Below are 22,609 nucleotides of genomic sequence, written 5' to 3'. Positions count from 1 at the left end.
TTCCAACTCTCCCATCCACAATCGTCTTGTCTACTTGTTTCATCTCTCTCCTTTCGTTCATCCTCTCTATATGTCCAAACCATCTCAACATACCTTTCTCAAACCTCGACACTACATCTTCTTTCACTCCGCAACGTTCCCTAAAATTAACTTAATAAACTTAAAGTTTTAAGTCTTAGTTAAGCTATAAGTATGTTGAATAAAACTTGATATCATACTTAGTAATGATATTATTTATTGATAAAATTAAATCCCTTACAATTTACCTTACAATATCCATAAAATTAAATCATGACAATGCCTGACAAACACTAATGTGAACAATGGCTTTGCATCTCCTTGGAAAGTTTGGGTAAGTCAGGTTTGTATGTTGTTGTTTTTAATTTTAGGCACGATTCCAGGTTCTCATCAATAAGACCAACTTCTCAATTTACTCTTGATAAGATTCATGCTTGAAAATGATTGTTCGCATAAATATGTAGACCCGAATAAGGAAAGAACAGCAAACGCTAGTTTTTCAGTTGATTATATGAGTCAGGAATACTATTCCAGGTGTTAAAAATCAACATATCTTCCTTCTCCAGGTCTTTCAAAGAAGACCACTTGTGCTGTGAACTAAGTTCACATTTGTTTTTCTCTAATATTTCTATATCAGCACAAAGACGTTCAAATTTCGAGCTCCACAGTTGTTTGTTTTTTAAATCCAGCAATTGCATTTCAAAGTTGTCAATGTCAATATTAAAGGGAGAAAAATTTAATTCTGTTACAGTAGCACTGAGAGGTTTTTTAGCAAAGGCTAACATTGCTTTGCTGTTTCTGAATTCCTGAAACCTGTTGAGAAAAGCTTCCCTCATATTTAAAATACTGCACGTGGTATTTTGTGGAAGAGCCACACTCAAGGGGCCAAAGAGCCGCATGTAGCTCGAGAGCTGAGGTTTGCCGACCACTGCCCTAGAACATCAGTGAAAGAGGAAGAGGATACACATTGAAATCATAAATAGATGCTGATCCTGAGGCTCAGGGCTAGCACTGCTCCTAAACAAGTTCCATTAAATGTGTTTAATTTCAACAAAATTTCAAGTCCAATAAATATTAGCATCAGTTAGCAATTCATGACATTGTTTAAAGAGACGGTGAGTTTACACACATCAAATCCAAACAGAGTGGCTATTTCCCTTGATGTTCTTTCCTGCTTCCATCTACTTCTACCTCAACGCACTCGCCTTACACGCACTCCTTGTCCACCTCAGGCAGAGGAATGCAGGAGTCAGACTTCGCCTCTGCCCTTTGCTAACCGTGTGACCTTGGAAAAGTCACTTAACATTTCTGTGCCTCAGTTTCCTCATCTGTAAAATGGGACAATAAAAGAACATGTTTCTTGAAGGGGTTGTGTGCATATCCAGTTAATGTATTTAATTATTTACTTTGCTGAGAATCACAGGATCCTATAGCTAGGAGGGACTATTAGGGGTTATTTAGTTTGAAGATTATTTAGTTCAAAATTTCATCCAATGTATATCTGACTATAGTAGAACATTTGGAATTAAAAAACAGACATAATAGTAATGACTCTTTAACTAGAAATATACACAAATGGTTTGTTTTCCCAGAATTGCTGAGTAGGAAAAATCCCTCAAACATTCAGATTAAGATAATTTCAATTGGTGGTAAATTGTTTATGGTGCTCTTAACAGAAGTTTGCACAGAGACGTGGTTTAAAAGTTAGTTTAAGTGATCACTGAAGTGAAAATTTATATTCTTAGTGTTTCTCAACTGGAGACAGATAAACAATATTTTTCCCAGAGAACTGTGCATCAGAATGACTCACTTATGTGTGAAATGACTGGAGCATGGGGCTACAGATAAAAAGACCAGTGCTTTCAGAATGTCCTACATTAAAAAAGCTTCTGAATACGGACGGATTTTGGATCCCTTAGGGACACAGGGATGGGTGGGAAGCGCTGGCACTTTTCACACTTTTATTGCACTGCCAGCCGAACTCCCAAACACATGGCCTGCGTGTCTGAACATTGGTCACCTCTGAACAGGAGCTTCCTGATACTCTCACCTGAGAAGGGAAAGGGATGGCCTGCCCGCCTGGTGCTGGGCGTGAGGCATCGGCCCCTCTCCCCTGGAGAGACCATGGGCCTGGAGGTGGAGTCTGGTAGGGAAGCCTGAGAGGAGCCCAGGTCCCCGCTCAGCACAGCACTGGGGACAGACTGTTCCACCCGCTAGTTCTCATTTCCTCGCCGCTACAACGAAGTCATTTGTAAGAACCAGCAGGTAATGAATATCCAGGTTAACGAAGCAGAGCCCCAAGTATCTGCTCCCGCGTCTGCCACGGCTGCTGTGTGCTGGCACCAGCATCCGTGCAAGCCCCACCGAGGTCTACACAACCTCTGCCTTCCTCTTACGAGGCTGTCTTTGGAAACAGCTATTCTTGCTATGGCTAATGACTTACACGGAATTCCAGACCCTGACTCTCCCCATATTTGTGTTAGTTACCCTATGAAGCTAAGAGTTATAAAATATTTATGTCTTAGAATCTTTAGAACAGGTAATGCACTTACACACTGAAACAGTAGCAACTACATTCCTTCATGAGTCCATCCCCATTCCCCCGCCTCCCACCCCGCCTGTTAACATTTTCACTAGATTTTTCTGTAGCCTTCCACTGTTTCCATGTACTCAGAAAAACGGCATATTTTCACTTTCTGTTTTACAGAACTTAGTATTGTTATATACACTGTTCTGTAACTAGCTTGTTTTTCACTCAGCAATTTATCTTGGCGGTCTTTTCATACCAGTTCATGGAAAACTTCCTCTTTATTTATTTATTTTTGCATTACAAAGTGTGTTCTATTATATAGATATACCACAATTTATTTAACTAGTTCCCCATTAATGGACATTTGAGCTGTCCCAGTGTTATGTAAATAATTTTATATGGGAAAGTATGTCTGCATTTTTCTGGGATTACAGAATTTTGGGTGAGTACAAGAGCTGGGAGGTTTGTCTGATTGGACTCTCTCCTTTCACAGCAAGTACTCCAGGCATTCAGCGACTGTCTAAGCAAAAAGGACGAATGGAAAAGAATAAAATTATGAGACTCATTTGTAACTATAGAACATTGTACTTTTAGGATCTTTTAAATCACTTCAAGATTCCCATAATTAACACCAGACAATTACAAGTAAGAACATCAATAGAGATAGCTCACCTTCAATATCCTGTTTATCCTGAATATTGGATTAAAGCCAAAGAAGAGGCCGAACACATCCAATGGGATCACTGACGCCACATCCAGCTATTGGGAGAGCACGTGTGCGGTTATGTCGTGTCCACGTCCTTTTTGGACGTGGGTTATACCCACGTGTGTAGAAGCTGACAGCCACCACCACCTTCTGTGTGCTTAACACAAAACTGCCTGCAGCTAAACACGTGGTGCCGCTGGAAGCAACAGCCCATGGAGACAAGGTGGCTATGCTGCCCCCGCAGGTGCTCCAGTCCCCTGGCCCTCTGAGCCCTCCCTGGGGGCCGCACCCTCTGAGCTCGCAGGAAGCCTGCACCCGCGCAGGTCTTGCGGAGGTGGCGTGGTTACTGATGCGGACTACACTTTACCAGTTGTAAACACGGGGCTCCGGGACTGAAAAGCAAGTCTGTTCCTGATTTTACTTGAAAGCCGTGCACACTCCCTGCACTGACATCTTTCTGTTGCAGCCAGTTGTGCGGCGCTCACGCTGATGACGGTGCGGGCCCAGGCGGCCGCCTCCGCGCTTCCTGCCTGTCTACCTGGGATCACACGGCCCGGGAGCTGAGCGCCGGGCTGTGCGGAGCAGGAGGAGGAATCGGGCGGTTTCCAGCCACCGGCGTGGCGGCGGGAGAGGGCGTTGCAGTGCGGGTCACCGGACACGTGCAGCTTGGGTCTGTCCTGTGTTTGTATGCCCTGGCCTCCCACCCTGGCAATGCTGAATGACAGCATCATTCTTGAGGGCCTGCCCGATCGCACGATGACACACTTCTCTACGTAAGAGAATCATTCGCTTTCATTAGTTTTTACGTGACACTGAAAAGTGGGTACATTAAAACAGTTATTTATTTAAGACAATTAAGGGCAGGGAAAAGCGTCCTGTGGGGCCACCGTATGGAAGGGGAGGCGCTGAGCTGGGCCAGCATTTCAGGGCGGCTGTGCTCCCCAAGAGCAGAGGCACTTCCGGTTCGCGTGGACCCCACGGGCTATTAGAAACCAGTTACTGGCAGTTCTGGTTTGCAAACGGCATCGTATCATCAAACCCTGGGCTTTGCCGGCAGAGGCTGAGCCTCAGGACCAGCTGCAGGTGAAGGAGCAGCTGCTAACATCTCCCCAGTGAGAAACCGGCGCTGCCCAGCTGCTGTGCCTTCTGGTTCAGATCATATGAATCTTTTTTAAAAAATATGCTTTTACTGATTTCAGAGAGGAAGGGAAAGGGGGAGAGAGAAACATCAATGATGAGAGAGAATCATTGATCACTTGCCCCCTGTATGCCCCACACTGTGGATGGAGCCCACAACCCAGCCATGTGCCCTGACCAGGAATCAAGCCCTGACCTCCTGGTCCATAGGTCAATGCTCACCACTGAACCACACTAGCTGGGCCATCATCATCCTTTTTTTGTTTTTTAACCTGTAAAAATCCGATCTGTCTGCATGAAGCTCTTTTACTCGCTGACTATCCACCTGCCCACCTGACTTCTCTCAGCAGCCGGGCCCTAGTCCTGGTCGATGTTGACATGCGTGGGGAGTCATGTGATGACTCACTTCTCGATGATGTGAACTGAGTGGTATTGACCAGCACTGTGCACTGTGCACAGCACCTGCAAAGCCCGGGTGACCAGGGTGAGATGCTTGTCTGTCCTCAGAAGCTACCAGGCCGCGAGTGCAGCCACCAAGCACACAGGTGCCTCTACTCCGTGCCCAGTGAGCAGGGAGGGCTTAGGGCAGGCGAAAGCAGGAGCAACCACAACTAAAGAAACGCAACAATTTATCGTTATCAACCCAATTAAATACGAGTAGATTTCCCCTCATCACAGTCACGACAGTGATGAGTGTGGAGTGAGCTTGGGGCACTTAGAGAGGGGACGGTCCTCTTGGTAGAGTGCAGCCACGTGGAGCAGCTTTTTAACGAGTGTGTCTGAGCAGGCGGCCTTGTTTACAAAGAAAATGAGCTGGAGATAAAAACACATGGAAAGGTGTTTTAATCACCATACATCACCGCGTGGGACAATTTGGCACCCAAACCCAGATTTGTACTCCTTTTCAAACAAAATTTGAGGCCACTAAAGTGCTGTCCTTGAAATGGGAGGTTGGAGTTCACTCCTCCAGATTGGGTGACATTGGGTGACCCCCAAATCCCCGCCTGTGTGTCACAGTGAGGGGGAACGGATGGGAGGTAACAAGCGCTTGGCTGTACATGATTGCGGGTGAAAAACAAGATTATGCTGTCATTGGAGGAAAGGCAGAGGCCATGCCGTGTCACTTAACTACTCGCTTCTCTTCTATTTCTTATTTTCATACAGAACAAGAAAGAAAGAGGAGTAGAAGTAGCTGTGTAGGCTCTTACGTCATCATGGCACATGAATGAGGCCAGCGTTCAGTGCCGGCAGAACAGAGCTCAGCCACACTCCCTTGCTGTCGTCGAACTCAGAGAGTCAGTGTGGCCCTAACCTTCTGTTCTGTGGATAAAGACGCACATGTGGAGCGACACATCGGCACCCTGGGGAGCCACCGCGGTCGCCCCTGTCGGATAAACCTCACCTGTGCAAACTGTTCCCAAGGCTACAGTTGTGAAAGAAGCAGGTTTCGGGTAGAAATGTATGGTGGGACTTAAAAGTAAAATGGCAGTGGGTTGCTTGAATAATTTTGAGGTTGTAAGTCACCTACCTGAAATTTTGTAGAACTCCTGTAGTGCCTTGCTAGCTCATGGGGATCCATCTGAAATATATTTATATTTCACATTAATTTTACCCGTTTTAATAAACGATTTTCTCACTTTAAAAATACTGTTTCTTCAGTTTCTAACACAATGTCTAACACATAGTAGATGCTCTCAATAAATGTGTGGCAAGTGATAAAGGAGTAGGATAGCGTTTGTTAACATTCAGACCTAAAGGAACTAATGCTAACATTGAACTTGGATCCTTGCATTTAGTTAAGGCAGGAAGGACTTGTCTATGTGCTAGTAGTTATCGGGCAAAGCATGATGACTGGTACACACGGAAGCGGCCTCTTCTACCATGGACCGCCAGGCTGGCCCCGCTCAGGGCCTGCACTGCTGCTGATGGTGTTCAAGTCACTCCTATCCCCTGCCCTCCCCCTTGGCTAGAATTACCCATGTACACATGCTAATGTTACAGACATACATCCGAAAATATATAAGACATGCTTGTTTAATGATTTTTGCTGTGTGAAACGGCTCACTGAGCCACAGGTCGGCATCCACAGAGGCTACGCAGAACCCTGGGCCAAGCTTAGGACCAACCCGTCAGCAGCTTCGAAGCTTAAGCGGGGGCAGACAGATTCACTGCCAGTGCTAAGGAACTGAGGTACATTACCCTCCCACCCCCGGGAGGATGGGTTTAGCCCATTCGTGCCTTTCCTCTCGGGGTTGTCTATGCTCCTGTCATAGAAAAGTGCAAATGAGACTGCAACTTGGTGCATTGAGTGGAAACGCCATCTAGTGATTCTAAATCGCTGTCCTCTGGGGCCCTAAGTGTGGCTTCGTTAGTTTTATGAGGATCAGCTTACCGGTTACAACAGGCACTTATTTTTAAAATGTTGCCGTTTAATTCTCTCTCTTCCCAGCCTCAGCAGTCTGCAGCACACTTCCCCAGGGAGGCTTACTTTGGGAAGGGTATGCTACTGCGTCTAAACTCTTTTTGAATGTGCCCAGGTACTATTATAGCTACTTATTATTTACTTCTTCTCACAAACAATCCGTAAAAATGCCATAGTTTCACATTGAACAGATAGACGTGTTTCAAAAATAAGAATGCCATCTGCAACCACTTCAGTGCAGATGGAATGATGATTCAAGGAAAGAAAGTCCTGGAACCAAGGTTGCATCCATTGACCTCTCCACCATTTTCCCCGCAGACTCTGCGATCCCAGGAGAGGGGCTGGACACTGCCTGCTCTCAAAGACCTCTCATCAGGAAAGAGCGAGAGCGACATGCACAGCCAGGAGACAAGAGGGAGAAGCAAGTGTGCGGATGTCTTCCATCTGATCTGTCAGCAACTTAATGTGCATCTTCTAGACGCCAGGCCCCGGCACAGGTGCGCACGCCGTCTTCTCTGACCTTCACAGGGATTTGTGAGTGGAGTCCTATTATTCCCATTTTATGGATGAAAAGGATGGTGTTCAATGAAAGGGTACATTTATTTTCTTCAAGTAACGCTGTTAGTAAGTTTCAGAGATGCAGCTTGACTTGGTGTTTGCTTCTACTTCATCACAGTTAGCCTAGTTGTTATTTAACAAAGAAGTAAGGGAAGTCTGAGTAACGTCCTTAGTGCACTGAGCAGGGAGTGGTTGCTTTGCTCCCTGGTGGGTCAGTTTATAAGCAGCGACTCAGAGGCGGTGTCTCCCGCAGGCCTGCCGGACGCTGTCACCGGAGGCACTGAGTGTGTCCCTGGTCTATGCAAAGTACTGCAGGCATGAGAGTTCCTAGCCACCATCCCACTGTGACTTCCGCCCACCACTGCTGTCCATAATGGAAAGGAGGGAGGAGCGTTCGCTGGTCCCTCATTACCATGCTGCTCTCTCATTAGCATGCTGCTGTCTATTAGGCAGCGCCATTGTTGAAGATACTCTACAGGATGGAAAACCTGTGCGCCCCCCCCCTCCCCCCCTAGCTCCCTCTACTGGGACCTTCAGCACCTCAAGCTGTTTTTTTGCTATTTTTCTGTTTCCTCTCAAGGCCCCAGGGAATTAATATTTCCATCCTCCAGCCCTGGAATGCCTGGCAATTGTGGGTGTTTGATAAACGTTTGCTGCATGCATGCATGAATGAGTGAAGAATGAACGAATGAGTGGATGAGAGAATGATCTGCCTGTCCACCAAAGGTAGTGAGACCCTCAGGTCGGGTGCTCAACTCACGCGCATCTTTCTTTCCAAAGTGTAATCAAGTCTCAAAGGCGAAAACGACCTATCCTAAATTAAAGAAACCATTACATGTCTTTCGAACAAACAAGGCAATTCATCTCTGTTCTACATTTGTAGTTGGTGATAATGTATTTTACATAGAGCCTATTGAGTGTGTTTTCATTGGTTATTTTTCCTGGTTTTAACAGTCCATTGTGTGCAAAGGCCTCCTAGAAAATGGAAAATAAATGTCTCTCCTTACTGATTCTGTCATTTTCATTTGTCAAACATTGATTTTCTCCCCCTTGTGCATCTAATGGAGGTTGAAATGAGCTCGTGTGTGCTGTTTACTTCCCATTTGTCCACCAGCATCATCGTTCATCACGCGGCCTGAGCCTGGGCAGGCGGGGGCGAGCGCAGAGGCCTGACTTCCGCAGGGGTGGTTCTGTGAATACATTTTTGCTACAGCGTCAGCTCTGGCCTTTAGAATTCCTTTCTAGGAGAGATTTCAAGTATAGGAGGCACTCTACAGCAAATAACATTTTAAAAATCACCAAAATCAGTCCTTCCAGCTTTCTGGTAATTTAAGATCGCCTGGAGACTCAAAAGAGAATATTGAGGAGACTAAGAAACATACTCTTCTCCCCAAAATACAAAAGAACTCAGTGCCACTCCCTGGTCCTTCTGCTCTCCCTACTGTGAGGGTGGCGAGTCTGCTCAGGGTGGGGTGGGGGGGGGCCGGAGGCAAGGATGGCACAGTGTCATTGATTGGAAAGGAAGCTGGGGAGGGCGAGGGGCAGAGGCTGTGGATTGGGTCTGTGCTCATGGAATGTCTTCCATCTGCCTTAGCTGCCTGGGCGTGCAGTCCCTCAGCGGGAACGAGTCCCGGAGACCATTGCCCTAAGAGCAGGCAGCTGGTTGCTGAGTAGGCTCCGCAGTTCTGGTGAGAAATCTGCAAAGTGGAGCGTGAACAGAAGACAGGCCCGGAGATGTCGTATTAATTAAAAGCAGCACCACCCAGGCGTGCGTTCCTGCTGGTGCTTTGCATGGCCCGCAGGGTGGCTTCCTCCTCGGGGTCTGGCTCTCCCGCAGACCTTGATGCTGTGGTTCTCTCCCGACAGCACCAGCAATGGCGCATCTCACATCGGAGGCCTCGCTCTGTGCTATCGGTCAGGCAGCCCCCTCCATCAGGGGTTTTGGGCCCGGGAAGGATGGTGGTGTGGCTGAGAAACCAGGATTTCCAATGTCATGTCATCTTGATTAGAATTTACATTTGAATGGACACATGGCTCGTGGCCAGTGCACTGGACAGTGTGGGAGTCCTCTCTGACCCGAGGGCCAGGGTCCCTCCTTCCTTTTCCAGTCAGGTTGTCCGCAGTGGCCAGGCCACTGGCACCTGGACCTGGCGAGCGGCTGCAGGCCGAGTGTCTCCGCAAAGCTCACAGCTGCGGGCTCCCGGGGGCGAGCAGCGCTGGGTGAAGTACCTGCCTGATTTTATTTTATTTTTCCTGCCTGATTTTACAGTGCTGAGGGGAGTGGCAGGCTGTAATGGGGCAGAAGACAGCTGCCTGCCTCGCACTACTTGAGGCTCCAGCACCCGAGTGTTACTCACCCCCTTTGCACGGGCCTGGGTGTTTTGCATCATTTGGGTAAAGCCGTGCGGACGGTTTTGACCTTTCAGACCAGCGTCACCTTTGTACCCTCGCGTCCCACTCCACGCGGAGGAGCTCCCCGGGCCCAGTGCTGCGCGCAGGGTGGGTCCTGCCGGATCCCTCCTGGGTTTGAGGCCTGAGCAAGTCCCCCCGCGCCCCCTCCCAGCCTCAGTGTCCCCTTGGCCGCAGGCCCGATGACCACGCCTCCTCCTCTGCGTGGCACTTCCCCGCGCAGCCACCCACTCTGCGCAGGCTCTGCCTCCTCCGGTTCCCTAGAGGAGCTGCGGAGGTGGGGGGTGGGGAGGGGCTGGGAGGGAGTTGCTGCTGGGGAGGGCGGCGGTTCCGGGTCCTCACTGCCCCGCCCGGAGCTGACCCCCGCCCCGTGGCCTCCGCCCACTTACTATGACGTCTCCCCCGCGGAGGCCCTGCCGCCGGGGCTGCACCAGCAGCGCGTCGCACAGGTAGATGAGGTCGCACACGCCGTCGGCCGCCAGCCAGTAGCGCGCGCTGCGCGGGCTCTGCCACGGGAAGGCCAGGCGCGCGGGGAGCAGCCCGCAGTTCCAGCCGCAGGCGGCGGCCACCAGCAGCAGCCACAGCAGGGAGCGCGGGCCTGGAGGAGCCGCCGCGTGATCGAGGCCCGCTCAGCCCGCGGAGCTGGGGGGCTGGGGGGCCGGGGGGGGCACGTGCTCCGCCGCACAGCGCCCCCCCGCCCCCCGCCTCCGGCTTTCCCGGGGCCGGGACCCTCTCGGCTCTTCCCACGTGGGACGGAGCGTGGAGAAGGGGCCCCCGGGCGGTGCCCACAGGACGGTGCCCTGAGTCAGGAAGGGGCGCCCAGGGCCGCCATGTGCCCTCACCCGTCCCCTCAGCCCAGAGGGCCTGTGGCGGGACTGGCTCCACGTCCAGCTCCCCAGGCGGAGCCACGAGCCCAGGACGCCTGCGCAGGACGCGGGCAGGGCCGTCAGCGCTCCTGTGGCGGGGCCCGCGCTGCCTTTCAGGTGGGCAGGGGCAGAGCCACCTGGCCGGCCGGGGCTCCCGCTGGGACGGTCCGGGAGGAGACGCACCTGTGCAGGAGTCGGTGCTGCCGGGGAGCCGGGCTCGCTCCCGCGGCGTGGGGCCGCGATGGTCCTGCGCGCACCGCACAGCTGGGGGCTGGGCTTCGTAGGGAAAAAAGGCAAAGTGTTAGGAGGTTCCCTTAGCTTCCTGAGCAGAAAGCTTGGCTTCCTTGAAATCAGAACATTCCAGAACTTCCCCCTCCCAATACAGGTCGAGGAGGCAGTGTGTGACATTTAAAATGGTGACGTTCATGAAGAATCCAGGTACTGAAAACACTGGAATTTAGAAATGAACAGCAGGTTTCAAGCTCATGAATGGATTGCCCCGGAGCTGTCCCAGGCGGGATACTTAGAACGCAGGCGTGGTTGGTTCTCTTATGTTTTGGAGCGTAAATAGGCAGAGCTTGGATTAAACAGAAAAGGAACATCACGAATGCACGCCATCCCTCAGGTGTTCGTTCCGGCTCCCCCAGTCCCGCACGTGTCCTTCAAGTGATGGACAAATAAAGTTCAAAATATCCCTTTCTGCACATTTACCAAATTCCAGTGACGCTGTATGCTAGCCTCTTCCCTTTAAGAAACTATGATACGATGCAACCTTCCAGCACAGAACCGCGGGGAACCTGGCTTCGTCCTGGGAGTTAACAATCTGACTGATTTAACTGCCACCGCACAACCACTCTCTCCCGGTCCTCTTTGCGCACAGACCTGGCGCCGAGGTGTGGGCGTGGCGCGCGGTGGGCGTGGCGCTCTCCTTGATCGCTTGCCTGAGTGTCCGCAGGCACATTTCTGGAATCATTAGGGAGGCTGACCGTGGTCCCCCGCCTCCCGGGATCACGGGATCAGATTGTCGATGGCCTGCTGGGTGTGTGCTCAGTTTCTGACATGACGGTGTTCTCTGAGCATTTACAATAACACTTGCTACAGCGAGGCTGTTGCCGACCTGCGCGTCTACGGGGCGAGGACACTGGTCTGGGCTGGAGGCTTCCTCCCCGTGGCCTGCAGGGCGGGGCGGCAGCTACATGTCCCGCCGCAAGTCTCCGTTGGCGAAGGACCCCAGCTCCATCCTCCTCAGGTAAGTCCTCTGTGTGACCCACAGGTTACAGCTGGCTCTGGTAACCCTCTCATTAGGGGACCCTCATCGGCTCAGCTCCTGGTCTGTCTCCTGCCTGCTCTCACCTCCCTGGGTCACCCTAGAGGTCAACTATTGGAACCTCAGTCATTGCGGGTCTGCTTTTGGAGGGACCCAGACTAAGATGCTTGCAACATGCGCGTCCCCTATGACCTCCTCCCAGCGCCTGAGGACCAGGGCTTACCGGTTGGGGGGCTGGCCTCGGAGGACAGGCCTCCCTCTGCCAGCCGCCTCCCGCAGAGGGCGGTCCTGAGCCGCAGCCTTCTCACCAGGCCTCGCAGCTGGGCCGCCGCGCACTCACTTACAGGAGGGGCTCCAGGTGGTTTGCTTTTTGGACTAAATGAGGGAAAAACAGCGACAGAGAAGGAATCATGAGAAGATCTGTACAGGGGCCGGGGGTGTCTCCTCCCCTTCCTGTATGCCCAATCTGTAACTGAATAGAAGGACTGGAAATCCCAAACACGAAGCTAATGGAGGCAGGGCAGGTGCAAACAGATGCCCGGCAGGAAAGGAGAAACAGCAGGTGCCATTCCTGCCCACACTGCACCTCCGGGCAGCGAGGCCGCCTGGACCCTGTGGCTGCAAGAGGATCTTCGGCTGCTGCCCTGCGGGCAGGATTCTAGGGCTGCGTGGTGAACGGTCCTGCGTAGCCCCGGCCGATGCATATGGTGGGGCTCACAAGGGGAAACCAGCCTGTTCAAGGCTCAGCCCACTGGAAGCTAAAGGGTTATAACCAGGCAGCCTCCTCTAGCAGCAGTTTCTCCAGCTGCCGATGGAGCAGGCAGGCAGAGGTTTGGGCGCCAGGGGGATCTTCCTTGCGAGATGCTGCATTCCTGGCTCTGAGGAGGAAAGGGCCTCATAAACTCCGCTGAGGACCCGTCCTACAACCACAGGCACCACCTCCTGCCAATAACTGGATGAGCCTGCAAGTAGATTGTTCTCGTGCCTCCAGGTAAGAGCCAGCTGGCCCTGGCTGACACCCTGGTTTCAGTTGTGAGACCTTCGGCAAGAACCCGGCCAACCCACCAGCCTTCCGACCTATGGAGCTGTGAGCTATTAAATGGGCGCTGTTTTAAGTCACTAAGTCTGTGATAACTTGTGCTTTAATGGACGTCCTTCTAAAAAAAAGCAGACAGACAGGCCAGTACAGGTTACAAGGTGTAAGCGAGTGATTGCTTAAGGATCTGACTTTCCGCACAGGCTTCTTCTCACTCTCCACCTTCCTTCCAAGGTCTGACCTGGGCCTCCCGGGCCCGCACAGCCTCCATCACTCTCACTCCCTCACACCCACTCCTGCCCTCTCCATCTACTTCCAGCTGGAACTCCTGGGGCTCACGTGGAACCGGGGAGCCTGAGGATCCCATTTAGAGAGAAGCCTAGTGTGACCCCCCAGACCCTCTCCAGGCCAGGCCCACACACACAGCATCTCCAAAACAGCTGCGGATTCCCAGGCCAGCGGTCTTTCTCTCTTCCCTTCGGCTGTTCACAGTATAATTTGTATCTCTTTCAAATGTCACAAGTCCTGTGTGAGCATCAAGATTCTTCAACGGTGTCCACTAAGCCCTTTTGGATTCTTCTCTAGAACGGCGGAAACGAAGGTGGTGGGAAGAGACCCGATACGCCTTAAAGGGGATGGAAATAGGGCATTAGGTCCACAAAACCCGAAAAACCCTCATTCCATATGATTAAGAAGTGTTGTTATAGATACCGCTTCACAGATTTCTTTTTGAAACCTAAGTATACCTACATGTTGATTCCCCCATCAGACATTGTTGAGTCTCTTTGTATTGGAAACAAAGATGAGTTAGCCAGAGTCCCCGGTCGATGCTCACAGCTTCACGGGAGGCAGGGATGTGAGTAAGTACGTAACTAACAATCAACCGTAAAGACACGCACACACGGGACTCGGCCTGGGGTGCGGGAGGGCTGCACAGAGAGCGTCTCAGTCTGAGAGGCTTAGCAGGGCGTCCACGGAGAAATGGAAGGAGGCTTTCTGGGCCGTGAGGACAACGCGCTCCAAGGTGGACAGGACATTTGATGTGACGGGAACTGTGCACTGGGGGCTGGGTGGCGGGGCGGGGCGGGGCCAGGTTCTGATGGCTGCTGTCACCTGCACCGGCCCGCAGGCTGAAGGGAGCCATACAGAGTGCAGCGCAGGTGGGTGCTTTGGAGAAGAGGAGCGGTGAGCATGCAGGAGGTGAGATTAGAGCCGATGAGGGAAAAAGAGAATAAAGAGCTATTTACAGGCAGAAATCAAAGGATCTGAACTTTCCGGATTTTTGGATGAACCCGAAGAAGGAATTGAGAAGGACGCCCAGGTTTCTATTGTGAGAGACCACATTCCCGGAGATGAAATTTCTCTGCACAGGGATTCGGAAAGGAGCTGTTGGTTTGCAGTGGTGACAGGTGGGTGGAAAAGGTGAGTGTCTGTGTGTGGGACCTCGCCTGTGACACCCACGAGGCCTGCGAAACAGTTCTGGCGACATGAGCCTGGTGTCAGCGGGACCGTGGGATGTTTGCAGCCCTGTACGTAGGTGACAGCATCACAGACTGAAGTTCTCAAGGTCAAGCTCAGAGCTTATTTAGCCTCCACAATACCTCAGGCAGTGAGGTTTTGAATAAATGCTTATTGACTAAATAAACCATTACGGCCACACTTTTGTTTGACCTTAGTTGATGTGCCTCAAGGCAGTGAAAAAGCCTATACAGAGTGAGGTTGAGGGTTGTTGGATCATTAACCATAAAGCCAGATATCCAAACTGTCAGAATGTCTCACTGAAGCCTAAGACCCCGGAATGCTTTTCTTTCGCTGACTTATCTAAAAGCCCTCATTGACCATGTAATTGCCCTTAATCATCATCCAGTTTGCACTGTGCAAACCTGCCTCAAGGCCAAAATGCTGCAAGTTGAGGAAGAAGCCGTGCAGCTAAATTTCAACTACTGCACTCATTCTTTTTGGCTTAGCTGAGCATTGGTGGGTCAGTCGTTATCTTTTCCTTTCCTCCAGTTTCTTTCCTAGAGTAATCTTTGCTCATCTTCTACACATACACAGAAGCTAGGGATGTAGTTTTCTTTAGGTAATTTTGTGGTTGAACAAAAACAGACAGATAGAGTTGAAGAAACATATGTCCCATGAGATAAAAAATCAAATGAGGATAAAAGAGGAAACCAATGAGTATATATGCCTCATATAACTATGCTTCATTTGAGCTGTATTTGGCATTTCCTATTCACATTATTATAAAATAATTATTCCTCATAATTCCTGGTGAAAGATTTTGTAAACGATAAACATTTTACCAATTTTGATAAACAGAAGGAAAGTCTTATTGAGTTCTCTTCCTGAGATGGATGAGGGGGTAGAAGTTTGCTTCTCCGGGTGCTGTGGGGCTGTGTACCCGAATGCTGCACCATTTTGTTAACCAGTGACACCCCAATACCTCCAGTAAAAAGGCAACAGAAGAGACACGAAATGTAACTGTTTAAGCCTTACTTACAGTCTCCGTGTTAAGAACAAAAGTGCAAAGGCAAACATCTCTAATACAAAAAAGAAAAAAAGTGTTTGTTTATGTACCTATGGGAAAGTAAAGAACAATTGTTAGAATAATACTTAATGCTTTTTTTTTCTGTTCATCAGATTATTTATTCACTTGATTCTTAGATTCACTTGTTGATAGATGCATATTTGTTGTTCATAATTTGTATCTTTACCTTTTTCTTCCTCTTCCTCTTCCTCTTCTTAAAGGATACCTTTCAGCATTTCATATAATCCTGGTTTGGTGGTGATGAACTCCTTTAGCTTTTCCTTATCTGTGAAGCTCTTTATCTGACCTTCAGTTCTGAATGATAGCTTTGCTGGATAAAGTAATCTTGGTTGTAGGTTCTTGGTATTCATCACTTTGAATATTTCTTGCCACTCCCTTCTGGCCTGCAAAGTTTCTGTTGAGAAATCAGCTGACAGTCGTATGGGTATTCCCTTGTAGGTAACTGAGTTTCTTTCTCTTGCTGTTTTTAAGATTCTCTCTTTATCTTTTGCTCTTGGCATTTTAATTATGATGTGTCTTGGTGTGGTCCTCTTTGGATTCCTTTTGTTTGGGGTTCTCCGTGATTCTTGGACCTGTAAGTCCATTTCTTTCACCAGGTGGGGGAAGTTTTCTGTCATTATTTCTTCAAATAGGTTTTCAATATCTTGCTCTCTCTCATCTTCTGGCACCCCTATAATTCTGATGTTGGCACGCTTGAAGCTGTCCCAGAGGCTCCTTACACTATCCTCGCATTTTTGGATTCTTTTTTCATTTTGCTTTTCCGGTTGGGTGTTTTTTGCTTCCTCGCATTTCAAATCATTGACTTGATTCTTGCGCTCCTCCGGTCTGCTGTCAGGAGTCTGTATAATATTCGTTATTTCAGTCCGTGTATGCTTAATTTCTAGTTGGTTCCCCAATATAACATCGAGGGTCTCATTAGTTTTCTTGTAGATCTCATTAAGTTTATCGGCGGCTTCTAAACAGTTCTTGAGAGACCTTAAAAGTGTGGTTCTGAACTCTATATCTTCCATTGACAATTTTCTCCTGTTTCTTTGTCTCCGCATTTTGTTATGCTTCCTTGGTGCACCCCCTAGTGGTCTTTGTTCGCAGTCTTATAGTTAAACCTTGATTGTTGTAGCTAATACCAGGGAGGGTTTGACCTCCAGGCCGAGTGGCTATGAGAATCAGCTGTGTCAGCAGTGAGAGAACTTCTGTCCTCTAGGGAGGTGCTAATCTAGCCTTTGCCTGAGGCTATCCGGCAAATGCCTCTGTGCAGGGCTTGGGCAGGGCGGGTCGCACAGGATCAACAGGGTGGGCCGGAGAGAGCAGTTATGGCTGCTCTCAGTCCTGTCCCCAGGGGCTCTGCCTCTCTGAGTCCCAGCACCCGCTGCAAAGCTGGGAGAGAAAGCTGCACTGGCTCTGACCGAAGCCAGACAGTCCGGCTTCTCCCGTTTGAGTCTGGGTCCCTAAAGACTCGCCTGGATCTGGAGCTCAGAGTCTGCGACTCCCTCCCGATTGAAAACGCCAACCGCGCCCTCCGCCTCCAGCCCGCTCCGCGCACTCCGCACCTCAGAATTTGACTTCAGCACTGCGCCTCCTCTGAGTGTCCGTATGCGTTTCTCTTTCCTCCTAGTTGTAGGACTTCCACTCAGCCAGCGTTCCTGTGGTTCTGCGTGATGTCCGTTCTGTCTTTTAGTTTCACTTTTGAAGTAGTTGTTCAAAGCAGCAAACTCCGGCGTTAACCTATGCCGCCATCTTGGTTCTCTCATCACTTATTGCTTTTTTGATAAGGGTCCAGAGAAAACTCATTTTTAAACAGTTGGTGGTAAAGAATAGGGTCACAGCAGCGTTCCTCATTTCTTAACGTCCATTCAGGGCTTCAGGCGGGAAGAAAGCCACGGACTTGGCCAGTGTCAGGCAGGGCTGGGAAGCGGTATGCGCGGGCGCTGTGGCAGAGCCGCCACGTGGGTGGCCTGTGGCTCCTCGGTCCTGGGAGAAACGCCCTGTGGAGGACACGCCGTGGTCTGTGGGTGTGACTCGGAATGCCGCTGTTAAGAAGTGCCCGCGTGAGACATGAGTCTTGAAAGTGCTTCTTTGGACGCTCTCTGAGTTTGTCAGGAAAGTGTCCTGTCGCCCGCCACACGTCTCCACTGGTGTCAGGCTGTGCGTTAGCACCACCCAGAGGGATGGTGGTTCTGATGGGGTGGAGGGGAGAGCGGTGGCCAGGGGCGTGCTCACATGGAGGGATGGCATTTGAGTAGAAGCATGAAGGGAAGGGCGCTGGATCCTTGGAGAGAGCAGCCCGAACCCAGGCGTGTCGGCGGCCGCTGAGGGCGCAACATTGCCGCAGGAGCCAACTCACCCAGAATGAAAGGCCAGTGGTGCCAGTGGGCCCAGTGGGCCTTGAGGCAGAGGAGGGCATTGCGAGCTGTGCTGCTTGCAAATAACTGAAGGAAGAAGGAAGATGATAAGTCATGACGAGGAGGAAGCGTGACTGAGAGGAGAGAGCACCCGTGGCTCACACCACAGCAGGAAGGGCAGGAGTGGTCCGGGCTCCACCGACCAAGTCCTGCCAATGTCTGTTCACCAGGACGCTCAGAACGTGACCTCCAGGCCTTCCCTGATGTCACTGGTGAACTAAGATGAGGTCGCTCTGGAGAAGGTTGGCCCTTAATCTAATGACTGTGCTTGATAAGGAGGCAGGTGAAGACCCGGACAGACCCTGAGAGGCCCGGCGGCAACGGAGGCCGAGGCTGGAGGGATGCGGCCACATGCCCAGGACGCTGGCTGCCGCAGCAGCCGCGAGGGCTGGACAGACTCCCCCTCGGGCCTCAGGAGGACCAACCGGGCCGACACCTTGCTCTCAGGCTTCCAGCCCCCAGCACCCTGAGGTGTTAAGCCACTTGGGTTGTGGTATTTTGTATGGCAGCCCCCGGAAACAACAGAGTGAGCAAAGTGAGTAACTGGTACCACACAAGCACCTGGGAGGGAGGCGTGCATTGTCAGCCACATACACATGCATCCACCTTAGTACATGTTAAATGAGGTGTGAAGGAAAAATCAAGGTGTGTTTCAATGTCCATGTGGTGTGGGGGCAGCTGAGACCTGGGAGTGGTGGCTGGCAGGGAGGAGGGAAGGCCAGGTGCTGGGGTGGGACTGGCCTGTTGGAGGAGACGGGCCCAAGTGGGTCAGGTCCTGGGAAGAGCCTGCCCGGAACAAGAAAAGACGGAAGGTCACACCTCGGGATCTGACATGGAAGGCGCAGCACAAGAGAACAATTAGATCTGTGAGAGGAAGTGCCACCAGCCAAGAAGCTCGGTCCGCGGAGGAGGTCACACATGGGAGCAGGAGGGCTGGACAGCGACTCCGTGCAGCAAGCAGACTTCAGACCTTCGAGCAAACTGGCTGCAGAAACGTGCAAGGTCATAGCCTTTTGTCATTTTCTCCCCATTGTCTTAGTAAGTACTTTGTAAAAAATTACATAGAATTAAATTCATTTTTCAATGACTTAACTCATTAAAAAATTCTAGTTGATCAAAGTCCTTTAACACCTGCTACTTCTGTCTTGTTGGATGAGAGACAGGAGTCAGGCAAAGAATATTACCTTCCACTCTGAGGCTTGGGGGGAAGACAGGAGCAGGTCTTTCCCTTCTATTATGTTTTTACAAAAATTAATAATAAATTTGGACAATTGTCCTCAAAAGTTAAATTTGAAGGAAAGTCTGCTTTGAAAAAGTGAATATTTTTGTAGGAGTAATTTCTGGTAAAGAATATTGAAAATCACTACAAAATTCTGATTTTCACCACTGTATGTGCTGGCCCACCATATGAGCTACGGCCCTGCAGGCAGCTGGTCTGGCAGAGAGAGCCCAGCCCTCACCCATGGCCTTCGAACACACACCCGGGAGGCTGGGCAGGAGCTGAGCTGTTTGCCATGTTTCCCGAGTGCACAGGGCTCTGTGCACACAGCAGCGTGTACACAGGGTAATGTGCATGTGGATGCTATCAGGCACGGGCTCCCAACCTAAATGCCCTGGGCCCATCCAGAGCACGTGGCCATGCACTCACGCTCGGCAGTGCTCGTGGCCCCCCAGCAGTCTACTCCAGGCCCCTCGTCCTGTGAATCTGTAACTGTGTTTATCTGTATCACTTGTGAATCACATCCTAATGGCCTGTAAATGTAATGGTGCCCAATATTAAAAGTTTAACAACCATTTTAAGACTGAAATAACACAAAAGCTATAAAAATATTACAACATCCTATCTAATAAAGTGGGAATATGCAAATTGACCGCCACTCAGTCACAAACATGGCGATGCTGATAGCCACAAGATGGCGGCACATTCTTTGACTTGCAGGCTGCCACTACATGGGAAAAATGGCAAAAGCATAGCTGTTACTTACTGTACTCTCAGAAAATGCCTGAAATCGTTAAGGAAGTTAAGCTGCTTATTGAAATGAAATGTATTAGATGGTGACTATTTTGTGTTTATACTGGTATTCATATTTGTTCTCTGTACTGTTGGGTTAAGATTTGGGAAAGGCTGCTATTCTTATGTGTGTTGGTGTGTATGTTAATGTGTGTGCATATATGCGTACACATGGGTCTTACAGATGTAAATTTATAATCTACTAGAGGCCCAGTGTACGAAAGTCCCCTCAGCCCCACCAGGGGAGCGGCAGACAGGTGGCCCAGCTGGACCTGTTTTCAGGAGTCCTCCAGTCCTTTTAGTCCCACCGGCAGCATGCCAGCAAGTGGGCCCCACGGAGAGCAGACAGCAGGGCCTACTTCGGGTCGCTGCAGTGACCAGCGAGCAGGCAAGCGGCCGCAGACAGCAGACAGCAGGGCCTGCTTGTGGGTTGACACAGCGTTGAACAGGGTGGCCTTGCAGCGAGCAGAGAACCACGGGGAGCGGGCCTAAGCAATCAGTAGGATATCCCCTGAGGGCTCCCGGATTGGAGAGGGTGCAGGTTGGGCTGAGGGAACGCCACCCCTTGGGGAACGAATTTCGTGCACTGGGCCTCTAGTAGATTATAAATTTACATCTGTAAGACCCATGTGTACGCATATATGCACACACATTAACATACACACCAACACACATAAGAATAGCAGCCTTTCCCAAATCTTAACCCAACAGTACAGAGAATAAATATGAATACCAGTATAAACACAAAATAGTCACCATCTAATACATTTCATTTCAATAAGCAGCTTAACTTCCTTAACGATTTCAGGCATTTTCTGAGAGTACAGTAAGTAACAGCTATGCTTTTGCCATTTTTCCCATGTAGTGGCAGCCTGCAAGTCAAAGAATGTTCCTGACAATGGTGCCTTGGGGGTTCTGAGGTGGCCTTGAGTGTCTCATTCATTCATTCTGACTGCACGTGACTTTGTATGCGGAAAGAGGGCCTGTGCTACATTCGCTCTGAAGGTCCTTTAGTTTTCCTCTCTTTTATCTTACGCATGCCCTCACATCTGTTCCTACTTATTACCTTTTCCTAATAGACTGCTGTTTTCTTTATCAAAAAAGTCTGTACTAGGATGTTCTGTAGACTGAATTGTGTCGCCCCAAATTCCTGTGTTGATGCCATAACCATGTGAGTGCAGTTGGAGACAGGACACTTAGGAGGGTGAGTGAGTAAAATGGGGTCCTGAGGGTGAAGCCCTAATCCGGCAGGCTGCTATCCTTGTCTGAGGAGGATCCCCAGAGAGGGCTCTCCCTCCTCCCCCTCCCTCCCTCCCTCCTTCCCCCTCCTTCCCCCTCCTTCCCCCTCCTTCCCCCTCCCTCCCCCTCCCTCACTCCTCCTCCCCTCTCTCCCTCCCCCTGTCCCCCACTCTCTGCAGGCACAGGAGAAAGGCCAGGAGAGGCCACAGTGAGAAGCAGCCACTGTGAGCCAGGAGAGAGCTCTTGGATCTGCACTCCAGCCTCCAGAACTGTGAGAAGTAAATTTCTGCTGTTTAAGCTCCAGTGTGCAGGCGTGTTCTGGCCGCCTGAGCAGACGATTATGGAATGCTTGCATGTCTAGCAAAAACCAGTAAAGCTGTTTTATGAAGCAGATGAACAATGGATCAAGATAATAAGCAGGATGCCATAAATCTCTCAAAATGACAGAGAGGTGATTAAAAGATCGGCAGTACTGGAAAACAGGAAATTGCTGGCTGGAAAGCAGGACATCAGAGACGTTTCTTAAAGACAGAGGCACGTGGGTTCCCGCTCACTCATCTATGTCTCACCCACCGAGTTGAGCTTAGGGCAGTGCTGCCCTTGTTTCCAATGAAGAAAACCACAGCCCAGGACACTCACAGGGGATGTTGCTGCCAAGAGAGAGGGCCCTGGGGGTGTTCGGTCCTTGGAGGGCATGGGTTCAAGGCCATCAGGGCATCGTCAACCCTTTGGGTGATGACATGGGAAGCACCTTGGGAGTCCTGAGGAATGATGTCTTCCTTTCCCCCAAACCTGCTGGGAGTGGAGGACCCAGAGTCGGAAGGAGAAGGCTGCCTCCCAGGTGGAGGCAGAGTCCGAGGGATAGGGCTCCGCTCAGACAGGCTGAGCTTCCTGCTCCTCCCAGCAGGTTCTTCCTCCTGGAACAGAATGTGCCTGCACTGGCTTCCCACAGGGAGGGGTGAGATGCGGGCTGGAGGGGCTCAGCCAGATGACCTGCCCTCCTGCGGGCAGCCAAGGCCGCACTGTCCCCAGGGAATGAAAGTAAAGCTGTGAATGACTAACCATTGTTCCCCTTTGTATCATCACCTTGTGCGGATAGTTCTGAATCTGACCCCTACAGCCCACATCTGACCCTGACAGGCCTCCGCTCCCCTCTGACCTACACACAGACCCCCTCCCCCCTGACCTACACACAGACCCCTCCCCCCTGACCTACACACAGACCCCCTCCCCCCTGACCTACACACAGACCCCCTCCACCCCTGACCTACACACAGACCCCCTCCCCCCTGACCTACACACAGACCCCCTCCCCCTGACCTACACACAGACCCCCTCCCCCCGACCTACACACAGACCCCCCTCCCCCCTGACCTACACACAGACCCCCTCCCCCCTGACCTACACACAGACCCCCCTCCCCCCTGACCTACACACAGACCCCCTCCCCCCTGACCTACACA

The 22,609-nt window shown here is 50.7% G+C and overlaps 1 protein-coding gene across 1 annotated transcript in view; it reads right to left on the bottom strand.

The window, feature by feature from the left end:
• The window catches only part of CNGB3 (cyclic nucleotide gated channel subunit beta 3), a 125,823-nt gene that overhangs the window by 47,567 nt on the left and 55,647 nt on the right, over positions 1–22,609 (bottom strand). The window contains exons 4-8 of the mRNA XM_059673042.1: positions 12,119–12,288; positions 10,830–10,922; positions 10,170–10,408; positions 5,920–5,970; positions 3,221–3,307 (exon numbers count right to left, since the gene is read on the bottom strand). Coding sequence (XP_059529025.1) covers positions 3,221–3,307; positions 5,920–5,970; positions 10,170–10,408; positions 10,830–10,922; positions 12,119–12,288 — 640 coding nt within the window. The remainder of the gene's footprint in view (positions 1–3,220; positions 3,308–5,919; positions 5,971–10,169; positions 10,409–10,829; positions 10,923–12,118; positions 12,289–22,609) is intronic.

The sequence above is a fragment of the Myotis daubentonii genome, chromosome 17 (genome assembly GCF_963259705.1).
Source record: "Myotis daubentonii chromosome 17, mMyoDau2.1, whole genome shotgun sequence".
Taxonomy (NCBI): Eukaryota; Metazoa; Chordata; class Mammalia; order Chiroptera; family Vespertilionidae; genus Myotis; species Myotis daubentonii.
This window is presented reverse-complemented; position numbering and strand designations above follow the sequence as displayed.